Source organism: Nomascus leucogenys, chromosome 10, assembly GCF_006542625.1.
Source record: "Nomascus leucogenys isolate Asia chromosome 10, Asia_NLE_v1, whole genome shotgun sequence".
NCBI classification, from domain to species: domain Eukaryota; kingdom Metazoa; phylum Chordata; class Mammalia; order Primates; family Hylobatidae; genus Nomascus; species Nomascus leucogenys.
The window spans coordinates 100,174,576-100,199,600 of NC_044390.1; the positions used below are offsets into that span (position 1 = coordinate 100,174,576).

Consider the following 25,025-nt stretch of genomic DNA (forward strand, 5'->3'; position numbering starts at 1 on the left):
ATATTCCTAGTGTGAATGTAAAAATAATGCAGCCACTATGGAAAACAGTTTGATGGTTCCTCAAAAAGCTAAACATAAAACCATATGACCCAGCTGTTTCAGTCCTAGGTGTACACCCAAAGGAATTGAATGTAGGAACTCAAACAGGTACTTGTATGCCAGTGCTCATGGCAGTGTTATTCATAATAACCAAAAGATGGAAACAACGCAAGTGTTCATCAACAGATGAGTGTGGGTAACAAAATGTAGTCTCTACACAATGGAATATTTGAAAAGAGTCATTAAAAAAGAGTGAGGTTTTGATACATGTTAAAACGTAGATGAACCTTGAAAAATGTATACTCAGTGAAATAAGCCAGACTCAAAAGGGCAAATATTGTATGATTCCACTTATATGACCTAAGTAGAATAGACAAATTCATAGAGACAGAACGTAGATTAGGGGCTTCCAGGGGAATAGGGGAGAATATGGAGTTACCACTGAGTGGGTACCAGAGATTCTGTTTGGAGCGATGGAAAAGTTTTGGAATTACATAGTGGTGATGGTCGCACCACACTGTGAATGTAATTAATGCCACTGAATTGGATGCTTAAAAACAGTTAAAATGGCAAAAAAAAATTATTTTACTACAATTTAAAAAATTATGTAATATACCAAAACCCACTGAATACAGTTTAAATGGTTGAATTGTACTGTATGGCTGTTTAAAAAAAAACCAAAGGCACAAAAAAGACATTGTTAGCTATAAAGAAGCTGAAAGAATTTATCACCAGGAGACCCCCGTTACAAGAAACGTTAAAGAATGTGCTTGAGAGAGAATGGAAATGAAACCAAATGGAGATCTGAATCTACACAAACGAGTAAACAGCACTGGCAAATGGTAACTACATAGGTAAATATATAATATTTTTCCTTAATGTTTAAATTATCTGTAAAATGTAATTGGCTATATTAGTTTTCTATTGCTTGTAGCATATTACTACAAACTTGGCAGCTTCGAACAGCATTTCCTTATTATGAGCTCTGTTGGTCAGAAGCGGTGCAAGCACAGCATGGCTGGGTTCTATGCTCAGGGTGTCCAAAGGCTGAAATCAGGGTGTCACCTGGACTGGTTCTCATCTGGAGGCTGTGGGGAAAAATTCACTTTCAAGTTCACTCTTCTTGGCAGAATTCAGTTCCTTGTGGCTGCAGGACTGAGGTCCCTGCTTCCTAGCTGGCTTTCAGCTGGTGCTGCTCTTTGCTGCTGGAGACTGCCATGTTCCTCACACTGCATTCCATCTTCAAGCCAGTAATGGTGCATCACATTTTTCTTGGGCTTCTATCTCTGACTTCCATTCTGTGACCAGCTGGAGACAACACTTGTTTTTTTAATCTGTAAAGTGAGACTATTAGATTAGGTCAGGTTTGGTATTTTTTTTCCTCAAAAAAAAAATTTGTAATGGTAGGTAGGATCATTTAGTTTTAAATCTTCAAATGTGGTGTGGAACTTCAGAGGTTAAGGGGGTAAAAATGCAATTTATGTAGCTCTTCTCTTCCTAACCTTGGGGAGCTTTGGGCGCTGTAGATTTGCTTATAGAATGTCTCTGATGTTCCTCTGTATAGTGGGTGTTTGTGTCATACCCAGCTGGTATGAAGAAGTTTAGGCTGATAATTTAGGGAGCCTCCCAGTCATAGCAAACTTAACTTATGTTTCTTTTTCCCAGCTTTGTCTCCTCAGCACTCTGCTGTCACTCAAGGAAGTATCATCAAGAACAAGGAGGGCATGGATGCTAAGTCACTAACTGCCTGGTCCCAGGTAAGCTGGGCTTTCTTCCCAGTTTCCAACTGGGAATTCCTTTTTGCTTTAGTTCTTTTGCCAAAGAACTTCAGAAATTATATCTTCTTCAGCAGACTAGGATTAGGTTTTTGTTTTGTTCCCAGGTGAGTTAGGAAGAAGACAGATCACTGTGGGCTTTTGTCTTTCCCTCTCTTCTTTTATTATAGAAATTTTCAAATATATACAAAATAAAAATAGTAGAATAGTAGTAGAAAATATGACAGAATGGAATGAGATTAGTGTTATATTTAAAATGGACTGGAGGCTAATACAAGAAAAAGATCAACTCGTGCTGACCAAAAAATTCAAAAACAGGTATTTGCAAACAGTTAATTCTTTTTTTTTTTTTTCTTTTTTTTTTGTTTAGACAGAGTCTCGCTCTCTCACCCAGGCTGGAGTCCAGTGGTGCGATCTCAGCTCACTGCAACCTCCACCTCCCGGGTTCAAGTGATTCTCCTGCCTCACCCTCCCAAGTAGCTGGGACTACAGGCATGTGCTGCTATGTCTGGCTAAATTTTTGTATTTTTAGTAGAGACGGGGTTTCACTGTGTTAGCCAGTCTCAATCTCCTGACCTCAGGTGATCCGTCTGCCTCGGCCTCCCAAAGCACTGCATTACAGGTGTGAGCTACCCCGCCCGGCCAAACAGTTATTCGTTTACAATTATATTCATATGAGGTAAAGGCATTTTAAAAACAATAAACACAATTCAGGATAATGCTTACTTCCAGCACAGAAGAAGAAACACACAAGAGATTTCAAAAGTATTAGGAGGAATGAAAACATACTTAGGCTATATACCTTCTTGGCATGTCTGTACATGCTGGACTGCAGCGGATGGCACTTCTCATCTCTGTCTTCTTTAACACGGTATTGTATTGTTGTGTTAGTGTATATAATACTATGAGACAGATGGTATTTTACAGCTAAGAGAACCGACTCATGGTGAAGTTAAATAAACAAGCATTATCCAATCCAAAATTTAAGGTGTACAGGCCAGGTGTGGTGGCTCATACCTGTAATCCCAGCACTTTAGGAGGCCGAGGTGCGCAGATCACCAAGGTCAGAAGTTTGAGACCAGCATGGCCAACATGGTAAAACCCCGTCTCTACTAAAAATACAAAAATAAGCTAGGCATGGTGGCGTAGTCCCAGCTACTCAGGAGGCTGAGGCAGGAGAATTGCGTGAACCCGGGAGGCAGAGGTTGCAGTGAGCCAAGATCATGCCACTGCACTCCAGCCCGCATGTCAGAGCAAAACTCTGTCCCACCCCTCCCCCCGCAAAAAAACAAACAAACACAAAAACACATAATTTAAGATGTACAGATTTGACCACAGGTTCGCCTGATTTGAAATCCAGTTCTTGACTAACATCTCATGCACCTTTCCTTTCATTGGTGTCCCCGTGACGTGCTTTGTCTCTGTGTTTACAGTAAAAGTGCAGTGTATTACTTATGGGAATGCTAAAACCACCAGGCCAGAAATCAGATAGCCACTTAAGTTAAAATTGGGCCGGCTTCTTAGAAACAGTGAACAGCAATGAATGAGTCAAGGACTAGTGGAAAGTAGCAGGCACATGGAACTTCAGTAATACGAGAATGAGGTGGGAGCAGAGTGTCATCACCATTAGGCCTGAAGGGATGAGAACAAGGACAGGTTCTGGAAACCAGACTTGCAGTTCACAGAGGCTGTTCCCATCTGTCAAGGTACCTCCATCACGTCACCACCACTGCACTGGGGCAACTTTCTTGCCATACCAGCTGGTGATCTCCATTAGTGAAATAAATCAGAAAGGCAGAGGGCAAGAGAAACCTTTGGTATAATCCACACAGCTCACCCTCCCTGGGGAACAGAGTAGGGTGGAGAGGAAACCTGGAGGGAAGGAGAGAAGATATCCAGCATACAGATCTCATAGAACATTCCATTTTAAATATTTTTATTTATGTTTCAATTTACATACAGTAACGTTTTCCCTTTTGGATTTACAGTTCTGTGATTTTTGACAAATGCATATAGTTGTGTAGCCCCCACTTCATTCAAGATACAGAGCAGGCCAGGCGCGGTGGCTCACGCCTGTAATTCCAACACTTTGGGAGGCTGAGGTGGGTGGATCACCTGAGGTCAGGAGTTCGAGACCAGCCTGGCCAACATGGTGGAACCCCGTCTCTACTAAAAATACAAAAATTAGCTGGGCACGGTGGCAGGCGCCTATAAACCCAGCTACCTGGGAGGCTGAGGCAGGAGAATTGTTTGAACTCAGGGAATAGAGGTTGCAGTGAGCCGAGGTTGTGCCACTTCACTCTACCCTGGGTGAAAGAGCGAAACTCCATCTCAAAAAAAAAAAAAACGACAAAAAAAACCACCAAGATACAGGGCAAACCCATGATCCTAGAATTCCTTATGTGCAACCCCTTTGTATATAGTCCATGCTTACTCCCCCTCCAGCCCCTTGCAACCACTGATCTATTGATTTTTACCTTTTCCAGAATGTCATATAAATGGGATCTCATAGTATCTAGCTCTTTTCATATAGCATAATGTATCCGAGGTTCATCTGTTGTTGCATAAGTCAGTAGGATGTTCCTTTTTATTGCTGAGTAGATTTACATTGTGTGGCTGTACCACGCTTTGTTTATGCATTTCCTGTTGAGGGACATTTGAGTTTCTTCCAGTTTTTGCCAATTATAAATAAAGCCCTTTCTCAGGTTTATACATTTGCATACAGGTTTTTGTGTGGACATAAATTTTCATACTCAGGTATTTAGCCAAGAGAATGATAGGTGTGTGCCAAGAGTACATTTAACTTTATGAAAAATATGCAAATTTTCCAAACTGGCTGTAGCGTTTTTGCATTCTCACAGTAATGTGTGGGAGTGGCAGTTATTCTGCATCCTCACCAGCACTTGGTATCACACATTTTAAAAGTTTACCCTTTCTAGTAAGTGTCTTTATGGTATCTCACTGTCATTTTAACTTTCATTTCCCTAATAAATAATGACATTAAGCATCATGTGCTTATTTGTTACCAACTACCTATATTCTTCTTTGGTGAAATGTTTATTTTAGTCTTTTGCTCAGTAAGAAAACTAGTCTGTTTTCTTACTGAGTTTTGTTTTTTTTTTGCGAGACAGAGTCTTGCTCTGTAGCCCAGGCTGGAGTGCAGTGGCGCGATCTCAGCTCACTGCAACCTTTGCCTTCTCCCGGATTCAAGCAATTCTGCCTCAGTCTCCGGAGTAGCTGGGACTACAGGCACATGACGCCACACCTGGCTAATATTTTTTTTTTTTTTTTTTTGTATTTTAGTAGAGACGGGGTTTCACCGTGTTGCCCAGGTTGGTCTCGAACTGCTGAACTCAGGCAATCCTGAGGCATTCCCAAGGCCTGCCTTGGCCTCCCAAAGTCTGGGATTACAGGCGTGAACCACTGTGCCCAGCCTCTTACTGAGTTTTGAGGGTTCTCTGTACCTTATATGTACAAGTCCTTTGTCAGATATGATTTGCAAATATTATTTCCTGGTCTCTGGCTTGTCTTTTCATTCTCTTAGCAATGTCTTTTGAAGAGAAAAAAGATTTTTAGTTTTGATGAAGCTCACTTTTGTCAATTTTCAATTTGTTCTTTTTTAATTTTTGGAGACAGAGTCTCATTCTCTCACCTAGGCTGGAGTGCAGTGGTGTGATCTTGGCTCACTGCAACCTCTGCCTCCAGAGTTCAAGCAATTCTCATGCCTCAGCCTCCCAAGTAGCTGGGATTACTTGTGTGCACCACCATGCCCAGCTAATTTTTGTATATTTAGTAGAGACGGCGTTTCACCATGTTGGCCAGGCTAGTCTTGAACTCCTGACCTCAGATGATCCTCCTGCCTTGGCCTCCCAGAGTGCTGGAATTACAGGTGTGAGCCACTAAGCCTGGCCTATCAGTTTGTTCTTTTATGGATCATGCTTTTGGTGTTATTGCTAAGAACCCTCTGAAGAACTCAAAAGGACAAATATTTTCTCCTATGTTTTCTTATAGAAGTTTTATAAATTTATGTGTTACATTTTGATCTATTTAGGATTTGAAATTTTTTTGCAGATTGACATATTTATCAGTGTGTAATATCCCCTTTATCTCTGCTAATATTCTTTGTTCTTAATTCTATGTTGTCTGATACTAATACAGCCACTCTAGCTTTCGTATGATTAGTGTTTCCATAGTACATCTGTTTCTGTCCTTTTACTTTTAACCTCTCTAGGTTTCTAGGTTGTATTCAATGTTGGTTTTTTTCTTTTAATTTTTTATTTATTTTTTATTTTTTTTTGAGATGGAGTTTCGTTCTCATTGCTCAGGCTGGAGTGCAATGGCGATATCTTGGCTCACTGCAACCTCCGCCTCCTGTGTTCAAGCGATTCTCCTGCCTCAGCCTCCCGAGTAGCTGGGATTACAGGCATGTGCCACCACGCCCAGCTGATTTTGTATTTTTAGTAGAGACAGGGTTTCTCCATGTTGGTCAGGCTGGTCTGGAACCCCCGACCTCAGGTGATCCGCCCACCTCAGCCTCCCAAAGTTCTGGGATTACAGGCATGAGCCACTGTGCCTGGCCCAGTGTTTTCTTTTAGGTAGCAGATAGTTGAGGCTTATGGTTTGTTTGTTTGTTTTGAGGCAGGGTCTCATTGTTGCCCAGGCTGGAGTGCAGTGGTGTTACCACAGCTCACTGCAGTCTGGCTCAAACTCCTGGACTCAAGTGATCCTCCCACTTGTCTCCCCAGTAGCTGGGACTATAGGCATGAGCCACCACATCTGGCTAATTTTTAAATTTTTGTAGACATAGGATCTCCCTGTGTTGTCCAGGCTGATGTGAAACTCCTGGGCTCAAGGCTTGTGGTTTTTGTTTTTTGTTTTTTGTTTTTTTTTTTGAGACGGGTTCTCATTCTGTTGCACAAGCTGGAGTACAGTGGTGTGATTACAGCCCACTGCAACATCTGGCTCCTGGGTTCAAGTGATCCTCTCACCTTAGCCTCCTGAGTAGCTGGGACTACAGGCACATGCCACCACGCCTGGTTAATTTTTGTATTTTTTGTAGAGACAGGGTTTTGCCATATTGCCAGGCTGGTCTTGAACTCCTGAACTCAAGTGATCCACCTGCCTTAGCCTTCCAAAGTGCTGGGATTACAGGTGTGAGCCACTGCACCCGGTTGCTTTTTTTTTTTCCTTAATAAAGTTTGGTGACCTGTTTTTTAATGGTTATGTTTAGACCATTTTTGTTTAATGTTATTATTGATACAATTGGATTTAAGTGTGTTATTTTATTACATGTTCTCTGTATATCTTTTTCTCCTTCTTAATTTACTGCCTTTATTTGGATTATTTGAATGTATTTTAGTATTTCACTTAATGTCTTGGTTTTTTAGCTTTATATTTTTGTATTTTTTAATGGTTGCTGTAGGGATTAGAATATACATATCTAATCTTTTACAGTCCACTTAGAGTTAATTTTTACTACTTCAAGCAAAATCTAGAAGCCTTACAACATGTGGGTCCCTTTACGTTCCTCCCTTTTTGTTAAAGTTGTGTGTATGTTGAAAAACTGCACCAGAAAATGTTACAGGTCTTTCTTTCAACTGTTCTATATATTTTTGAAAAATTTAAGAGAAGAAAACAAATCTATTATATTTACCCAGATATCTACTGTTTTTGTTATTTATCTTCCATTTCTGAGATTTCAGGTTTCTCTCTAGTATCATTTCCCTTCTGCCTGAAGAACTTCCTTCAGCACATCTTCTAGAGCAGATCTTCTGGCAACAAATTCTGTTAGTTTTAGTTCGTTTGAGAATATCTTTATTTTGCATCATTTTTGAAAGATATTTTCACTGGATGTAGAAACTCTGGTTTGTCTGTTCTTTCAGCATTTAAAAACAAACAAACATTATTCCACTGTCTTCTGACCTTTATGGTCTTTGATGAGAGACCCTCAGTCATTCAAATAGGTTTTTCTCTAGATATAATCAACACTTATTTTTGATGTGGCTGATAAGGGCCTTGCATCTATCTCCTGTTTCTTTGTCAAATTGTTTTGCTACTGCTAAAATATAATCTCCCAACTCTTCCATTTTTTTTTTTTTTTTTAGTACCTACCAATGGTCATGAAAAATATTTTGGATAATTATTTTAGGTTATAAAACATGGCTAGGGTGGTAAATCTCTTCAGCATTAAGGTGTGCTTGAATTAGGTTCTTTATTTTACATAGTGTAAAAGTGGGTTAACTTTTTTGAGAATGGATGATTCTCCCTGCCATAGCTGTTTAAAATTTAATTTAAATAAAAATGCTTATGACAGTTTTCTTTAACCTAAAGCATCACATAAAACTTGTTTTCGGACAGTAGGTACCTAATAGCCATTCCTTTTAAGACTTGACCAGAATAAATACTACTCAATCCTAGAATAAATTGTGGTCTATCCACTTTACCTGCCCCAGTGCTGTCAGCTTAATTTCTCTTCCTGTTAGCAATCAGGAGAGGGGGATAGCAAAGATACATATCTGGTACAATGCAAATGTGTTTGATGTTGTAGACTCTGGTGACCTTCAAGGATGTATTTGTGGACTTCACCAGGGAGGAGTGGAAGCTGCTGGACACTGCTCAGCAGATTGTGTACAGAAATGTGATGCTGGAGAACTATAAGAACTTGGTTTCCTTGGGTAAGACTAGCTCTGTTTTTGAAGATTTTGGTTCTCCATTGATCAAAAGGTACAGAGACCCTGAAGCATGTATCATATCAGAGTACGGGCTTGGCGTTCAGAGACCTAATTTCTTTGAGGCATAGAACAGGGTTTTTTTACTCCAGTTTTTGTGGAAAACTTGTTTTAATGTATTGAAGTTTTAAAAATGCCTCCTTAAAAAGTTTTCCGGCTGGGCATGGTGGCTCACGCCTGTAATCCCAGCACTTTGGGAGGCCAAGGTGAGCGGATCACAAAGTCAAGAGATTGAGACCGTCCTGACCAACATGGTGAAACCCCATCTCTACTAAAAGTACAAAAATTAGCTGGGCGTGGTGGCGTGCGCCTGTGGTCCCAGCTACTTGGGAGGCTGAGGCAGGAGAATCACTTGAACCTGGGAAGCGGAGGTTTCAGTGAGCCAAGATTATGCCACTGCACTCCAGCCTGGCAACAGAGCGAGACTCCATTTCAAAATAAATAAGTAAATAAAATAAAATACGTTTTCCTGCGTCTGTCAACCTTAGAGTCCCTGCCAGTCCTGCAGAGAGTTGGTGGTCAGGTTGAATCTGAGATGTTTCTTTGTGCCTACCCCAGAGCTCCCCTGACTCTTACCCTGTTCTTTGTCTTTCACTGTGAACAGGTTATCAGCTTACTAAGCCAGATGTGATCCTCCGGTTGGAGAAGGGAGAAGAGCCCTGGCTGATGGAGAGAGGGATTCACCAAGAGACCCATCCTGGTGAGGACCAGACAAGAGTTGTCATAGGCAGCAGCCCAGATGGGCTGTGAGGTGCTAGAACTTCTAGAGATAGTGGTCACTGGCCCTCCTCACAGGTCCTTCTTCCTGGGAAGACTGAGTTCATCTGGCCCTTATTTCCCCACTGCCAGTCTTTGCATTCCATTTGCATTCAGAGGCAAAGGTTTCTCTGTCTGTTGACGTGCTTGGTTTCAGCGCTTGCACGTGTCGCTCTCCTAATTGTTACCACTAACCCTAGCATCTTGTGCTCTCATTTGTCAAAGAATCACTTCTTGCATTTTTGCCTCTCTTTGTTCTTTCATGTGACCCCTTCCCACAACTCAGTTCTCTGTGTAAGCTCTGGAGTGGGACTCATCACCTTCTTTTCTGAGAGTTTGTTTTCTGCCAGGTAGAAAACTGCTGCAGAGATTTCATAATTCCTGTTGCCGCAACTCTCCTTCCTTTCCAGAATGACTGCTCACAGAAACACCAGTTTTTCCTACTGTACTTTAGATCTTTTTTTTTTTTCTGAGATGGAGTTTCACTCAGTCTCCCAGGCTGGAGTGTAGTGGCATGATCTTGGCTCACTGCAACCTCCGCTTCCCAGATTTAAGTGATTCTTCCACCTCAGCCTCCCGAGTAGCTGGGATTACAGGCATGCACCACCATGCCCAGCTAATTTTTGTATTTTTAGGAGAGATAGGGTTTCACCATGTTGGCTAGGCTGGTCTCGAACTTGTGACCTCAAGTGATCTGCCCACCTCGGCCTTCCAAAGTGCTGGGATTACAGGCGTGAGCCACCATGCCCGGCCTCTATCTAGTTTTGTATTTAATGTTTTAAAAATTTATTTCTAGGCATTTCCCTGCATCTCAGACTTTGAGTGTGATATAAATTAAATCTGAGTCTTACTTGTCCTGTAATTTAGCCTCAAGTTCTTTCCCATGAAGCCTTTTATGATTCCTCATTAAGTACTGGCCTCTTCCTCTTCTGAACTTCCACTTAGTTTAAATCTCTACTTTGAAATATTATCATAAGTTCTTTTTTACTTTTTAGTATTTGCCTTGTAGGTGATTGTATCAAAATGCTATCTCAAAGCAAGTCTTTCAACTGCCTTGGGACCATGGGAGGAAATATTGTTATATTTTCTTTTCTTTATTACTTACCTTCTTTCTTTCTTTTCTATTTTGTTCATCTAGTAAGCTTTCCTGAATGTCTGTTGACAAGTATCCAAAAATAACAATTATTAACTGGACCCAGCAGTTTATGTTTTTATTGAGAATTTATTGTCAGAAGAAATACTCAGACTTCATGGGCTTAAATGCATGGAGTTTTACAGAATCTACAAGGCTGTTAAATTCATTATCAAAACAAAAAATATAACGAGTGATGATTTTTAAAAATCAGATGATTAGTTGATTAATGGGTCCAATAGACTTCGACAATAACTTACTGGCATGGCTGTATTACATAATATGCAGAAGATTTTAGGATATTAATAAAGCACCTCATTCTTATGATCAAACTCTCCACTCAGAATTATCCTCCATTAGTGCTCAGCACCCCCCTTATACATATTCTTCATAGAATCTTCCAGTTGGCATTTGTAGGTTGAAAAACTTCTCCATAAGATTTTCTGATGTTCTGGGTTGGGGAAAGGGGAGAAAGGGTGGTGTATTTCCTATTAAAAATCATCAGGATGGGGAAGAAACTAGGAACTAACGAAGTGGTAAGGGACAGGACTGGTCGGGGTGGGATTGTATAAGGAAGTCATCTAGGGACCAGGCCTGGCACAGGGATCATTTACCAGGTGTATTAGTTTCCTGGGGCTGCGGTAACAAAGAACCAGAAGTTAGGTGGCTCAAAACAACCAAAATGTATCATGTCACAGCTGGAGGCTGTAAGTCCAAAATGAAGATGTCAGTGGGGCTCTGCTATGCTTCTAGGAGAGGGTCTTTCCTTATCTCTTCCAGGCTCTGCTGGCCCTAGGTATTCCTTGGCTTGTGGATATATCATTCCAGTCTTGGTCTCCACATTCACATATTCTCTTTACCTGTATCTGTGTCTGTTTTATGGAGGACCACCCTCATACTGGCTTAGGGGCCCATCCTATTTCTGGTACTACCTCATCATAACTAATTACATCTGGAAAGACTGTATTTCCAAATATGGTCATAGTGTGAGATACTGAGGATTAAAACTTCAACATACCTTTTTTGGGGGGATACAGTTTAACCCATAATACCAGGTAAGAGTGGAATGTCACCCCACTTATGTAAGATGAAGTGGTATTATCAGTGTATTTTTTAGGTTTGGGATTATATGTTTTACCTGAAAGACATTGAGAAACAGATAAAGCTCTTATTCAAGAGAAATAATTTGCAGTAATATACACAGGTAGCAGATGGCAGAAATTCTAAGAGAATATGGGTCAGGCTTCAGATTCTAAGTTCACATCTTGTGGTAGTAGTCCTATCAGTTGTTAAGTCCTTATGTTTCAGAACAAAGAAATCAAAAAAATGGGAAGAATGATAATGATTATTGTAAATCTTATTGCTTTGACCATAAATGTGCCAGAGACTGTAATAGGCTCATGCTTTATATAATACAATAATCTTAAATAACAAATACTGTCATCCTTAGATTAACAGATAAGCAAAATGAATTCTTCAAAGTTTAGCAACTTGTCTAAATTCACCACTAGTAGTAGTATAAAACTTAGATTAGAATTTGTATCTTGGTAACTTTTGTGCAGTTACTCTTCCACCTTGTAATGCAGCCGCTCTGAGAGGTCTGTTGTGTCACTTATCTGGGTGTTATTCTATAGTGCTTCTGTGATTTGGATAAAAAGCATTGCCTGACGTATGGCTGCATTCATGGTTTAAGAATACTAAATTGGGCCGGACACACTGGCTCACGCCTATAATGCCAGCACTTTGGGAGGCCAAGGCAGGTGGATCACCTGAAGTCAGGAGTTCAAGACCAGCCTGGCCAACATGGTGAAACCCTGTCTCTACTAAAAATATTAAAAATTAACCAGGCATGGTGGCAGGTGCCTGTAATCGCAGCTACCTGGGAGGCTGAGGCAGGAGAATCATTTGAACCTGGGAGGCAGAGGTTGCATTGAGCCAAGATCGTGCCATTGCACTCCAGCCTGGACAACAAGAGTGGAACTGTCTCAAAAAAAAAAAAAAGAATACTAATTTGATAGTAATGTGAAGAATGTGTGTCAGGGGAAAGTCCTGACAACAAGTAGACAGGCGAGGAACTTACATTGTTAATATCTGGCTTAGAAAATGAGAGTGCAGTCGTTTTTATGGAATTTCCCTTATTTCTACCCTCACCATTGATACCCTGATCCCATGTGTCATGCTGTGTCCTGTGGCTTCTCCTTACTCCTTTTGCCCTTTGTGAGTACTGTATACCCCAATGCATTTACTGTTTACTGCTCCATTCTTCCTTTTCTCATTCTCTATCAAAGTTATAAAGCCGTATTTGAAAGCAACTGTGTACATCTTGCATACTTTGTCTCCACATACATCCTACCATTCTCGCCTTAATACTCTCTTTAGTTACACAAAAATTTTTCATTTCTTTCAGATTCAGAGACGGCATTTGAAATCAAATCATCAGTTTCCAGCAGGAGCATTTTTAAAGATAAGCGATCATGTGACATTAAAACGGAAGGAATGGCAAGGAATGATCTCTGGTATTTGTCATTAGAAGAAGTCTGGAAATGTAGAGACCAGTTAGACAAGTATCAGGAAAACCCAGAGAGACATTTGAGGCAAGTGGCATTCACCCAAAAGAAAGTACTTACCCAGGAGAGAGTCTCTGAAAGTGGTAAATATGGGGGAAACTGTCTTCTTCCTGCTCAGCTAGTACTGAGAGAGTATTTCCATAAACGTGACTCACATACTAAAAGTTTAAAACATGATTTAGTTCTTAATGGTCATCAGGAAGGCTGTGCAAGTAACAGTAATGAATGTGGTCAAACTTTCTGTCAAAACATTCACCTTATTCAGTTTGCAAGAGCTCACACAGGTGATAAATCCTACAAATGCCCTGATAATGACAACTCTCTTACTCATGGTTCATCTCTTGGTATATCAAAGGGCATACATAGAGAGAAACCCTATGAATGTAAGGAATGTGGAAAATTCTTCAGCTGGCGCTCTAATCTTACTAGGCATCAGCTTATTCATACTGGAGAAAAACCCTATGAGTGTAAAGAATGTGGAAAATCTTTCAGCCGGAGTTCTCACCTCATTGGACATCAAAAGACCCATACTGGTGAGGAACCCTATGAATGTAAAGAATGTGGAAAATCCTTCAGCTGGTTCTCTCACCTAGTTACCCATCAGAGAACTCATACAGGAGACAAACTGTACACATGTAATCAGTGTGGGAAATCTTTTGTTCATAGCTCTAGGCTTATTAGACACCAGAGGACACATACTGGAGAGAAACCATACGAATGTCCTGAATGTGGGAAATCTTTCAGACAGAGCACACATCTCATTCTGCATCAGAGAACCCATGTGAGAGTGAGGCCCTATGAATGCAATGAATGTGGAAAGTCTTACAGCCAGAGATCTCACCTTGTTGTGCATCATAGAATTCACACTGGACTAAAACCTTTTGAGTGTAAGGATTGTGGAAAATGTTTTAGTCGAAGCTCTCACCTTTATTCACATCAAAGAACCCACACTGGAGAGAAACCATATGAGTGTCATGATTGTGGAAAATCTTTCAGCCAGAGTTCTGCCCTTATTGTGCATCAGAGGATACACACTGGAGAGAAACCATATGAATGCTGTCAGTGTGGGAAAGCCTTCATCCGGAAGAATGACCTCATTAAGCACCAGAGAATTCATATTGGAGAAGAGACCTATAAATGTAATCAATGTGGCATTATCTTCAGCCAGAACTCTCCATTTATAGTTCATCAAATAGCTCACACTGGAGAGCAGTTCTTAACATGCAATCAATGTGGGACAGCGCTTGTTAATACCTCTAACCTTATTGGATTCCAGACAAATCATATTAGAGAAAATGCTTACTAATAAATATGGGAATTTATCACAAAGAGCAATGACTTTATTTTGCATTGGAGAACTCCTGGAGATAAGCTGTACAAATTGAATCTATGTGGAAATGCTTTCAGTCTTGTTACTATCCTATTGCACATTAGAGAATTGGTCCTGGAAGGGAAAGAAACCACAGATTTTATTTCAGTACACAAGTCCATCAGATTTTCTTCTTTTCATGAATTCCTACAGAAGTAATTGGCCTGGGAGCATTCTTGACCAAGTCTTAAATGCTAGAATCTGAGAAGGAATTATTAAATAGGTGAGTTGTTGAGCGAGAACCCCTTCATTTGAAAAGAAATGAGTATGCTACTGTACGGAGTTGTCGCTGAGAATTAAGAAATGATACAGTTAATGCAACAAAAGATGGAAAATAATATTTCAGTCAATATGTCATTGTTTACTTGACTGTGTCTCTCTTCTGGGACATTTAGTAGTGTTTGGTATGTTTTATGTGTCTGGTAGAAACCATATTTTGGTTAACAGCAAGGAAAATGCTTATAATGCAGTACAATTAAAAACAACACATCTCCACTACCAGTACTAACCCATTTTTAAGTACATTTGCATGTGGGCAAGAATTGAAAGTATATAGATAATTGAACAGAATTGATTTGTTAGATAATGAGATTTTGACTGAGTTTTATAGTCTGTTTAATGTTGCTGTAATAATTATTTTAAGAAACTTTTAAATATTGTAAGAGGATATCTAGTTTCTCTATTCTACCATCAAAGAAGCTTTTGAGTACCACCTGTTAATGAGCTTTCCTATTCTAAATTGTTTTGGGTCACAGAGTTCCACTTTTTCCACTCTTATTAGCACTGCAAAAGCTCCTGAGAATTTAAAAACAGTAATTCTCTGGATGTTAGGACCTAGGGGAACATTGGGCATTTGAACATATCAGGGAGGGTCCCCATTTTAGTGGGAACAAGTATTTAAACAATATTTAGAGCAAGTGTCCTCATGTGATAAACAGAGCATGGTCCAAAGATACCCCCCTTTTCAAGGTAGTCTTTTATCTTTATAAAGAAAGATTAGTATTTAAGAGCATAGACTTGAGCTAGACTACCCAGGTTGAAACCCCACTAGCTGGGTGATCTTGAACATGCTGCTTAGCTTCTCTGTGCCAAACTTACTGATATCCTCCTCTGTAAATTAGTAATAATAATAGTACTTACCTGGTAGGATTATGGTGAGTATTAAATGAGTAAACGGAAACAGCTTAGAATAGTGCCTGACATATATTATGTTCTCTGTAGTTACTGGCTGTGATTATTAATATTGCCGCACCTTAATATCTGTTATTTAATTGAAATCTGCTTGTGTGCTTATAAGAATTTACTGAGTTCTCACTTCCCTTACAGTCATACATGGTTTTTCCCTTTTGCCTAAATCAGAACTCAACAGCTTGGGAAAATCACTGAGAAATAGTGGATATAGGTTTCATTTCTGAGGATCAATAAACAGCTTGTAATGTTGTATACACATTTATTCTGTTTGTACAAAGGTTTTCCATTCTGTGGAGAGGATCCCAGTCTTCAGATTGTCTGGTAAGTTAATAACCCACAAAAGATTCAGGAAGAGGATCTATTTTAATTCTCTTTCATTCTATAAATCAATCTGTTGTATATAGGGACTGACCATGATTCTCCATTTTCTAGCATAAATATTAGCTGCTCAATGATTGATTGTTGAATGATAGATGAAGTATTGCTGAAGCCAACCAGAGATCTTGATCTCTCTGCGAGGAAAAAACCTAGAAATGATGGTTAGAATCAGGAGACTTGAGAACTACGAGGAACATGGCAGCCTCTAGCTCATACTTGTCATTGTACAATTGAGATCAAGTGAATTGGCCCCTGTCTCACATTTTCAGTGAAGTCAGACTCAGAAGTAGATCCTAGGTTTCATGTTTCCTACTGCTCTTCTCACTGTGTACACACCATGCCCACATACAACATGCCTATCAGAAATGGTTTTCATTAAGGGAGTAGAATAGTCACTTAACTGGGGCTCTTAACATTGCTAATAACCTGTGGCTCAATTTCCTCAACTGTATAATGAGGATACTACTAGTATCTACCTCAAAGCGTTGTCATGTGGATTGAGATGATATGTATGAATCATATAAAAGAGTGCCTGGCATATAGTAGGTGCCATTAATAATATTACTATTGTTAACACCTTAAGGGTCTAACTTGTAATGAAGACAGAAATATGTATGAGGATGATCACTGAAATATTTATGACAGTGCATAATTTGCAAAATGAAAAAATGTACACTAGCATAATATTTGTGGCATATCTGTGTAATGGAAGATTATGCAGGCATTAAAATATGTACACAAAAAGTTTGGTAACAGGAAAAATGCTGTCATGTGTTACAAAAAAAGCATGATAAATAATTCTTAATATGGAATAAGCTCAAATATGTCAAAATAAATGTATTGTAAAAAATGAGTGTTGCCCAAAACTAAGGAAATTTGTCAAAATATTAACAGTAGTTAGCCTATATATTGGGAAAATTGGTGTTTCCTTTTCTATTTTTACACTTTTCAGTTCTTTCCAAAGCCTCCTGAAATAATATGTCTTACTTTTAGAATTAGGAAAACAATCTCCTCAGTGATGGAATTTTTTTTTTTTTTCTTCAAAAGCTCATACCAAGGCCTGGTGTGTTGGCTCATGCTTATAATCCCAACAACTTGGGAGGCTGAGGGAGGAGGATTGATTGAGTTCAAGACCAGACTGGGCAACATAGCAAGACCCTGTCTCTACAGAAAGTTTAAAAATTAGGTGTGGTGGTGCATACCTATAGTCCTAGCTACTTAAAAGGCCCTGAGGCAGGAGGACCACTTGAGACCAGAGTTTGAGGTTGCAGTGAATTATGATCACAGCACTGCACTCCAGCCTGGGCAACAGGGTGAGACCCCTTTTGGAGAAAAAAGGGGTGTGAGGGCTCATACGTGTTAATAAGCTACTAGAGGCCCGGCACGGTGGCTCACGCCTGTAATCCCAGCACTTTGGGAGGCTGAGGCGGGTGGACCACCTGATGTTGGGAGTTCAAGACCAGCCTGGCCAACATGGTGAAACCCCGTCTCTACTAAAAATACAAAAATTAGCTGGGTGTGGTGACGCATGACTGTAATCCCAGCTACTCGGGAGGCTGAGGCAGGAGAATCGCTTAAACCCGGGATTCGGAGATTGCAGTGAGCCAGGATCGCACCACTGCACTCTAGCCTGGGTGACAGAGTGAGACTCTTCCTTTTCCGTTAAAAAAAAGCTACTAGAACCTTAATAAAGGAATTTAGCAAGGTCATAGGATATGAGGTTACAAAAAACAATTTTATTTCTTATACTAGCAGCGACCAATTAGGAAATGAAATTGGAAATACAGTTCCATTTATAACGATACAAAAAAAGTTAGGTTTTGAAGGAAAGGTGAGGGTTAAAGAGAGAGTTAGTGGCTCAACAGAAACACAGGTTGATTGCTAGCAAAAACCTGCAGAGAGGGGACCAGCTTAGTGCCGGAGCCCACTGCTGCTTTCAGGCTGGGGTAATTATAGGTGTAAGTGGAAGGGGTCTGGGTGGTATGGCTTGCTGCCCGGCAGAATTTGATAAAGATGTTCCTGTAGTCAGGTGGTTAGGATGTTTCTCATGGCCCAAGCCCCTGAAGAATCGCCTTGACCAGGGTCTGTGAAATGGTTGGGGGTTTATAAAATGATGCAGCTTGGACTAACAGTGACCAATTAGGAAATGAAATTAGAAATATAATTCCATTTACAATGATAGAAAAAATGTGAAATACTTAGATAAATTTAATGAAACATGAAAGACCTGCACAGTGAAAACTATAAAACGTTGCTGAAGAAGTTAAGGAACATATAATAAGAATAAATAACACAAAAGAAATGGAGAAATGTACCTTGGTCAGGGATGGGAAAACTCAGTATTGTTAAGATGGCAGTCCTCCCGAAATTAATCTTTATTTTATTTATTTTTTTTTTTGAGACGGAGTCTCGCACTGTAACTCAGGCTGGAGTGCAGTGGTGCGATCTGGCTCACTGCAAGCTCTGCCTTCCGGGTTCACGCCATTCTCCTGCCTCAGCCTCCCGAGTAGCTGGGACCACAGGCACCCACCACCACGCCTGGCTAATTTTTTTGTATTTTTAGTAGAGACGGGGTTTCACCGTGTTAGCCAGGATGGTCTCGATCTCCCGACCTCATTATCTGCCTGACTCAGCCTCCCAAAGTGCTGGGATTACAGGCGTGAGCCACCGCGCCCGGCCCCGAAATTAATCTTTAAATTCGTAGACATTTGTGTGGTTATTGACAAAATAACCAAAAATTTATAGGGAAATGCAAGGGACCTAGAATAATCAAAGCAAATTTTTTCAAAGAACAAAGTTGAAGGGCTTATACTACCTAATTTCAAAGCTGACTATACAGCTACAGCAATGAAGACTGTGGTACTGTCATGAGGATATAGTTAAAACACAAAAATACATAACACAAAAAGCACAAATATAAATCAGACTTCCTCAAAATTTAAAACTTCAGCTCTTTTAAAACAATAGGGCCGGGTGCAGTGGCTCATACCTGTAATCTTAGCACTTTGGTAAGCCGAGGTGGGCAGATCACTTGAGCCCAGGGGTTTGAGACCAGTCTGGACAACTTGGCAAAACCCCATCTCTACAAAAAAAGCTACAAAAATCTGAGCATGGTGGCCCGCACATGTACTCCCAGCTATACGGGGGTGCAGAGGTAGGGTTTGGGGAGGGCTGAGGTGGGAGGATCTCTTGAATCTGGGAGATAAAGGCAGCAGTGAGCCATGAGCGAACCACTGCACTCCAGCCTGGGTGACAAAGTGAGACCCTCTCTGGAATAAAACAAAACAAAAAAAACCCGTAGGAGTATATATTCACAATACAGGTATCTGGTAAGGACTTGTATCCGGAATGTGAAAAACTCATAACTCAGTAAAAGAAAAAAACGAATTACAAAAAGCAAAATATTTTAACAGATGCTTCACAGAAGAATACATACGAATGGCCAGTGAATACATGAAAAGATGCTTAAGATCATTAGTCATTAGGGAAATGCAAATCAAAACCATAAAGAGAGAAGCACTTCAGATCCAGTAGCATGGCTAAGAAAAATAAGACATGATAAATGTTAGGGAGGATTGGAGAAATTAGAACACATACATTGCTAGTGAGGCTGTAAAATGGTGCAGCCACTTTGGAAAAGTTTGGCAAATCCTCAAAATATTAAACAGTTACCGTATGTCCCATCAATTCCACTGTAGGCATAAACTCAAAAGAACTGAAAATGCATGTCCAGCTGGGTGCGGTGGCTCACACCTGTAATCCCAGCATTTTGGGAGGCCGACGCGGGCGGAATACGAGGTCAGGAGATTGAGACCATCCTGGCTAACACGGTGAAACACCGTCTCTACTAAAAATACAAAAAAATTAGCCAGGCGTGGTGGCGGGCGCCTGTAGTCCAGCTACTCAGGAGGCTGAGGCAGGAGAATCGCTTGAACCCAGGAGGCGGAGGTTGCAGTGAGCAGAGATCGCGCCACTGCACTCCAGCCTGGGCGACAGAGCAAACTCTGTCTCAAAAAAAAAAAAAAAGAAACAAAAAACATGTCCATGCAAGAACATGTACAGCAACGTTCAGTGATATTTGTAGTAACCCAACACTGCAGTAAACACAGTAAATACAATAGATGTGTGAATGGAAAAGAAAATTGTGATATATTCATATAGTGGAATACTACTCAGCAATAAAATGTAACAAAATAATGACATAACCTACAGCATAGGAAAATATCATGAATATTTTAAGTCACACACAAAAGTACTGGCTGGGTGTGGTGGCTCACACCTGTAATCCCAACATTTTGGGAGGCCAAGGCAGGCAGATCACTTGAGCCCAGTTCAAAACCAGCCTAGGCAATGTGGTGAAATCCCCTCTCTACAAAAAATACAAAAATTAGCCGGGTGTAGTGGCATGCATCTGTGGTCCCAGCTACTCAAGTAGGAGGCTGAGGTGGGAGGAGTGCTTGAGCCAGGGGAGGTCGAGGCTGCAGTGAGCCGTGATTGTACCACTGCACTGTATCCCGGGCAACAGAGTGAGACCCTGTCTCAAAAAACAGAGTACAAACTGTGTGACTCCATTTATAAAATTCTAGAAAATATAATCTATAATGACAGAAAGGAGATAAATTAGTGGTTGCCTCAGGCTGGGGTTGGGAGAGCAATTGACTGCAAAGAGACCATAAGGGAAACATTGGGAATAATCTGTATCCTGATTGTGGTGAGGCAGGAGAATAGGGTCTGGAGGCAGGGAACTAAGGCCACTTAATGCTGACTGGATATCAGAGGCTACTCCCTTTTCAACCCCTCCTTTCTCTGTGTGGCACTTGCTGCGTGGCAATTGCAGCCCCTCCTTTATGGGCATGGCAATTGAAAAATGAAAGTACCTCTGGTCCCCTCCCACAATAGATTAGACTGGTCACAGACCCACACTTTATTCTGATTGGTCCCCTCCCACAACCAGTCAGACTGGTTGCGGGCTAATGGGAAACCTCTAGAGGGCATTTAAACCCCAGAAAATTCTGTGACACGCTTGAGCCGCTTGCTGGAGCCCACTCCAACCCCGTGGAGTGCACTTTTGTTTAAAATAAATCTCTGCTTTTGCTGCCTTGCTTTGTACATATTGTCCAGTTCTTTGTTCAAAATGCCAAAAACCTGGACAACTACCCTCAACTGGCAACATACTTAGGCAACCCAGCAGGAGGTAAGCCCAAAGTTTAGGATTTTCTTTCTGTCTCTCTCTCGTTCAAGTGAGTAACCTGAGTCCTTTTCTTTTTCAGTCTTTCAGCAGCTGTTTCCTAGAAGCCTCTTGGTAACTGAGGGCAACTGGCCGGGACCACACTCTGGTGTTACCTGAAGGCCAAGGAGTGAATGGGGATAGCTGCCTTGCCTGGAAGGGGAAAGGACTCTTTTCTGTCTTTTCTGGTTATAGTCCCTGATCCCTACGTATGACACAATTGGCAGTGACAGCTTGTCCAGGGCAAACACACATTTCAGGCAACTTAAGCCACCTTTCCTTATTTGAAATTCTTCCCTTCACTTACTCAACTGGCTAAGGACAAGCCACAGAGGGTTTGGGCATGTCGCAGATGGTCTGTGTGAGTCATGGGCAGGGGTTGGGGGGACGAAAGGGAATTTATGTACAATTTTATCTTGCCTAAAGTTAGAGAGTTAAAGAATTGTTTTCAGTGGGATAGAAAAAAAAATCCACAGGTTTGACTGAAAATTAATTAGAGAAGTCAGGCCTTCATCTAGGGACAAGAGGGAAGGTTCACAGTGGGTCATCGGTGGTGGAGGGAACCACTCCAAAGTGGTGCCAGCACCCATCTAAGGTCAGAGATGTCTGACAGACAAAGATGGAGCCTTAAAGGGGGATGTCCCTGGGAACCCCGGTCAGGGCCCAGAGTTTTTCCAGGGGAGTGTCCCAGGGAAATTTGGGTTACCTAATGAGCCCTCCACTTTTCAAAGTCCTCCTTTCTAGACCACTATGGGCAACTCTCCATCTATTCCACCTGATTCCCCACTTGGCTGCATCCTCCACTGTTGGAATCAGTTTGACCCTGACAATCTAAAGAGAAAACCTAAGATTTTTTTCTGCAATACTGTTTGACCCCATTATGAGCTGCCCAGCCTAGAACAATGGGTGATCAATGGTAGCCTCAGTTATGACACCATCTTGCAATTAGGCCTATTTTGTAAGAGGCAGAGCAAATGGTCAGAAATAAAAATATATTAATCTGGACCCTTCTTCTCCCAAAGGCAAAATATTAATGCCACATTTCATTAGCCAATCCACCCCAGACATTAAACCTAAGGTCCAAAAGCTAGAGATGGGGCCACAAATTAATCACAGTTTCTTGATATCGCCTTTGTTGTGTATAACAATTGTGATCTGGAGGAAAGAAAAGGGGAACAGAGTAAAAACTTAGGGGAAGACTGGCAACTAGACTTCACCCACATGCCAACTGGCAGAGGATACAAGTTTTTGTTAGATACCTTTACTGCTAACAGATACCTTTACTGGTTGGGTCGAAGCTTACCCTACCAGAACAGAGAAGGGTAATGAGGTTATAAAGTTTCTCTTAAAATAAATGATGCCCTAGTCTTGGGTTATCTGAGAGTCTCCAAAGTGATCATGGCCCATTCCTTATCTCCCAAATAACTCAAGGAGTTGCTAAGGCTCTCAGAATCAAATACTATTTACATTCAGCATGGAGGCCTCAGTCCTCCAGGAAAGTAGAAAGGGATAACCAAGCTCTAACATGACCGTTAGCAAAGCTATGTCAGGAAAAATCAGAAATTGGGTCAGCTTACTGCCCATAGCCTTCTTAAGGATCCGTAATACCCCTAGAGCAAAAATATAAGCCCACACAAAATGTTATACGGAAGACCATTCTTAACTAATGATCTAATTACTGATCCAGAAACAGCTAGTTTAGTAAAATACCTAGTCAACCTAGGACAATTTCAGTAGGCTTTACAAAAGTTTGGAACTCAAAGATTTCTCATACCAGGAACCAACTAGCATCCCCAAATCAGGCCAGGAGATAGGTACTTGTTAAAACATGGAAGGAAGGATCACGTGATCAACAATTGCAACACAAATGGAAGGGACCTTTTCAGTGTTACTGGCCACGCCTTCTGCAGTCAAAGTGCTGGGATTAGATAGTTGGATACATCTTTCAAGGATGAAGTCTGAGATACTTGAAGCCCCAGGCCTGGAACCTGAAGTTTCCATCAGCCACTACACCTGTGAACCTGTGGATGACCTGAAATACCTGTTTAGAAGGCAACCAAAAGATAAATGCCTACCAACTTTTCTTGGTGTTTTTGTTGCAGTTACTGCAGGCTGGATAATAGTAGCCATATTTTTTATTTTTTGTAGTTTATTTGCCTACTTTCAAATGGTTGGAATAACTTCTTTTGTAGTAATTAAGCAGAATGTTTTAATTCATTCTTATAATAAACATTCCTGACAGCATAGGTACCCAACCCCTGAAGTTCCCATTAAATCTTTTAACCAAATTCATTTCCTCTCGCCTAGAGACCATCATGCTTCAGATGATCATGCAATCAGGTTTCTAGCCAGTTCCAAATGAAGACAGCACCCCTGGCCATAAAGAAACTACCCTGTCTAGGGCCGGGCACGGTGGTTCATGCCTGTAATCCCAGCACTTCGGGAGGCCGAGGCGGACGGATCACGAGGTCAGATCATCGAGACCATCCTGGCTAACACGGTGAAACCCCGTCTCTACTAAAAATACAAAAAATTAGCCGGGTGCAGTGGCAGACCGCTGTAGTCCCAGCTACTCAGGAGGCTGAGGCAGGAGAATGGCGTGAACCCAGGAGACGGAGGTTGCAGTGAGCGGAGATCACACCACTGCACTCCAGCCTGGGCGACAGAGCGAGACTCCATCTCAAAAAAAGAAAAGAAACTACCCCGTCTCTGGATCACTTGAGGTCGGGAGTTCGCGATCGGGCTGACCAACATGGTGAAACCCCCTCTCTACCAAAAATACAAAATTAGCCAGGCATGGTGGCACATGCCTGTAATCCCAGCTACTTGGGAGGCTGAGGCAGGGGAATCCCTTGAGCCTGGGAGGCGGAGACTGTGGTGAGCCGAGGTCACTCAATTGCACTCCAGTCTGGGCAACAAGAGCAAAACTGTCAAAAAGGGAAGGGAAGGGGAAGGGAGGAGAGAGGGAAGGGGAAGGAAGGAGAGAGAGAAAGGAAGGGAGGAGAGAGAAAGAGGAAGGAAGGGAGGGGAGAGAAAGAGGAAGGGAGGGAGAGAGGGAAGGGAGGGAGGAAGGAAGGGAGGGAGGAAGGGAGGAAGGGAGGAGAAAGAAAAAAGGAAAGAAAAAGAAGGAAGGGAAAGGAAGGGAAAGGAAAAGAGAAAGAAACTAACCTGTCTCCACTAGACAGAGCAGGATGAGTATTCCATGATCCTCAGTAGGTAGGGACTGTGCCCCAAGTCAGCATGAAGCAGTCATCAGTCCTGTGTCCAGAATTGGTGGGTTCTTGGTCTCACTGACTTCAAGAATGAAGCCGTGGACCCTCACGGTGAGTGTTACAGTTCTTAAAGGCGGTGTGTTCGGAGTTTCTTCCTCCTGGTGCGTTTGTGGTCTCGCTGGCTTCAGGAGTGAAGCTGCAGACCTTCGCAGTGAGTGTTACAGCTCTTAAGGTAGCGCGTCTGGAGTTGTTCATTCCTCCCGGTGGGTTCGTGGTCTCGCTGGCCTCAGGAGAGAAGCTGCAGACCTTTGCGGTGAGTGTTACAGCTCATAAAGGCAGCATGGACCCAAAGAGTGAGCAGCAACAAGAGTTATTGCAAAGAGCGAAAGAACAAAGCTTCCACAGTGTGGAAGGGGACCAGAGCGGGTTGGGCTGGTGGTTCGGGCAGCCTGCTTGTATTCCCTTATCTGGCCCCACCTACATGTGGTTCACAGATGGCAGTAGCTTTGTGTCAAATGGGGAGTGCCAAGCTGGATATGCAAAAGAAAATCACACCACCATTACTGAAGCCCAGCCACTGCCCCCTGGCACATCAGCACAAAAGGCTGAAATCATTGCTCTTACACAAGCATTAATGTTGGGACAAGAACA

General features: G+C 41.6%; 1 protein-coding gene across 1 annotated transcript in view; it reads left to right on the forward strand.

Moving 5' to 3' along the window:
• The window catches only part of ZNF10 (zinc finger protein 10), a 29,190-nt gene extending 12,395 nt beyond the window's left edge, over positions 1–16,795 (forward strand). Inside the window, exons 2-5 of the mRNA XM_003281808.3 lie at positions 1,705–1,796; positions 8,362–8,488; positions 9,147–9,242; positions 12,838–16,795. Of these exons, the coding sequence (XP_003281856.1) occupies positions 1,764–1,796; positions 8,362–8,488; positions 9,147–9,242; positions 12,838–14,303 (1,722 nt within the window). The 5' untranslated portion in view covers positions 1,705–1,763 and the 3' untranslated portion in view covers positions 14,304–16,795. The remainder of the gene's footprint in view (positions 1–1,704; positions 1,797–8,361; positions 8,489–9,146; positions 9,243–12,837) is intronic.
• Positions 16,796–25,025: the final 8,230 nt, after the last annotated feature.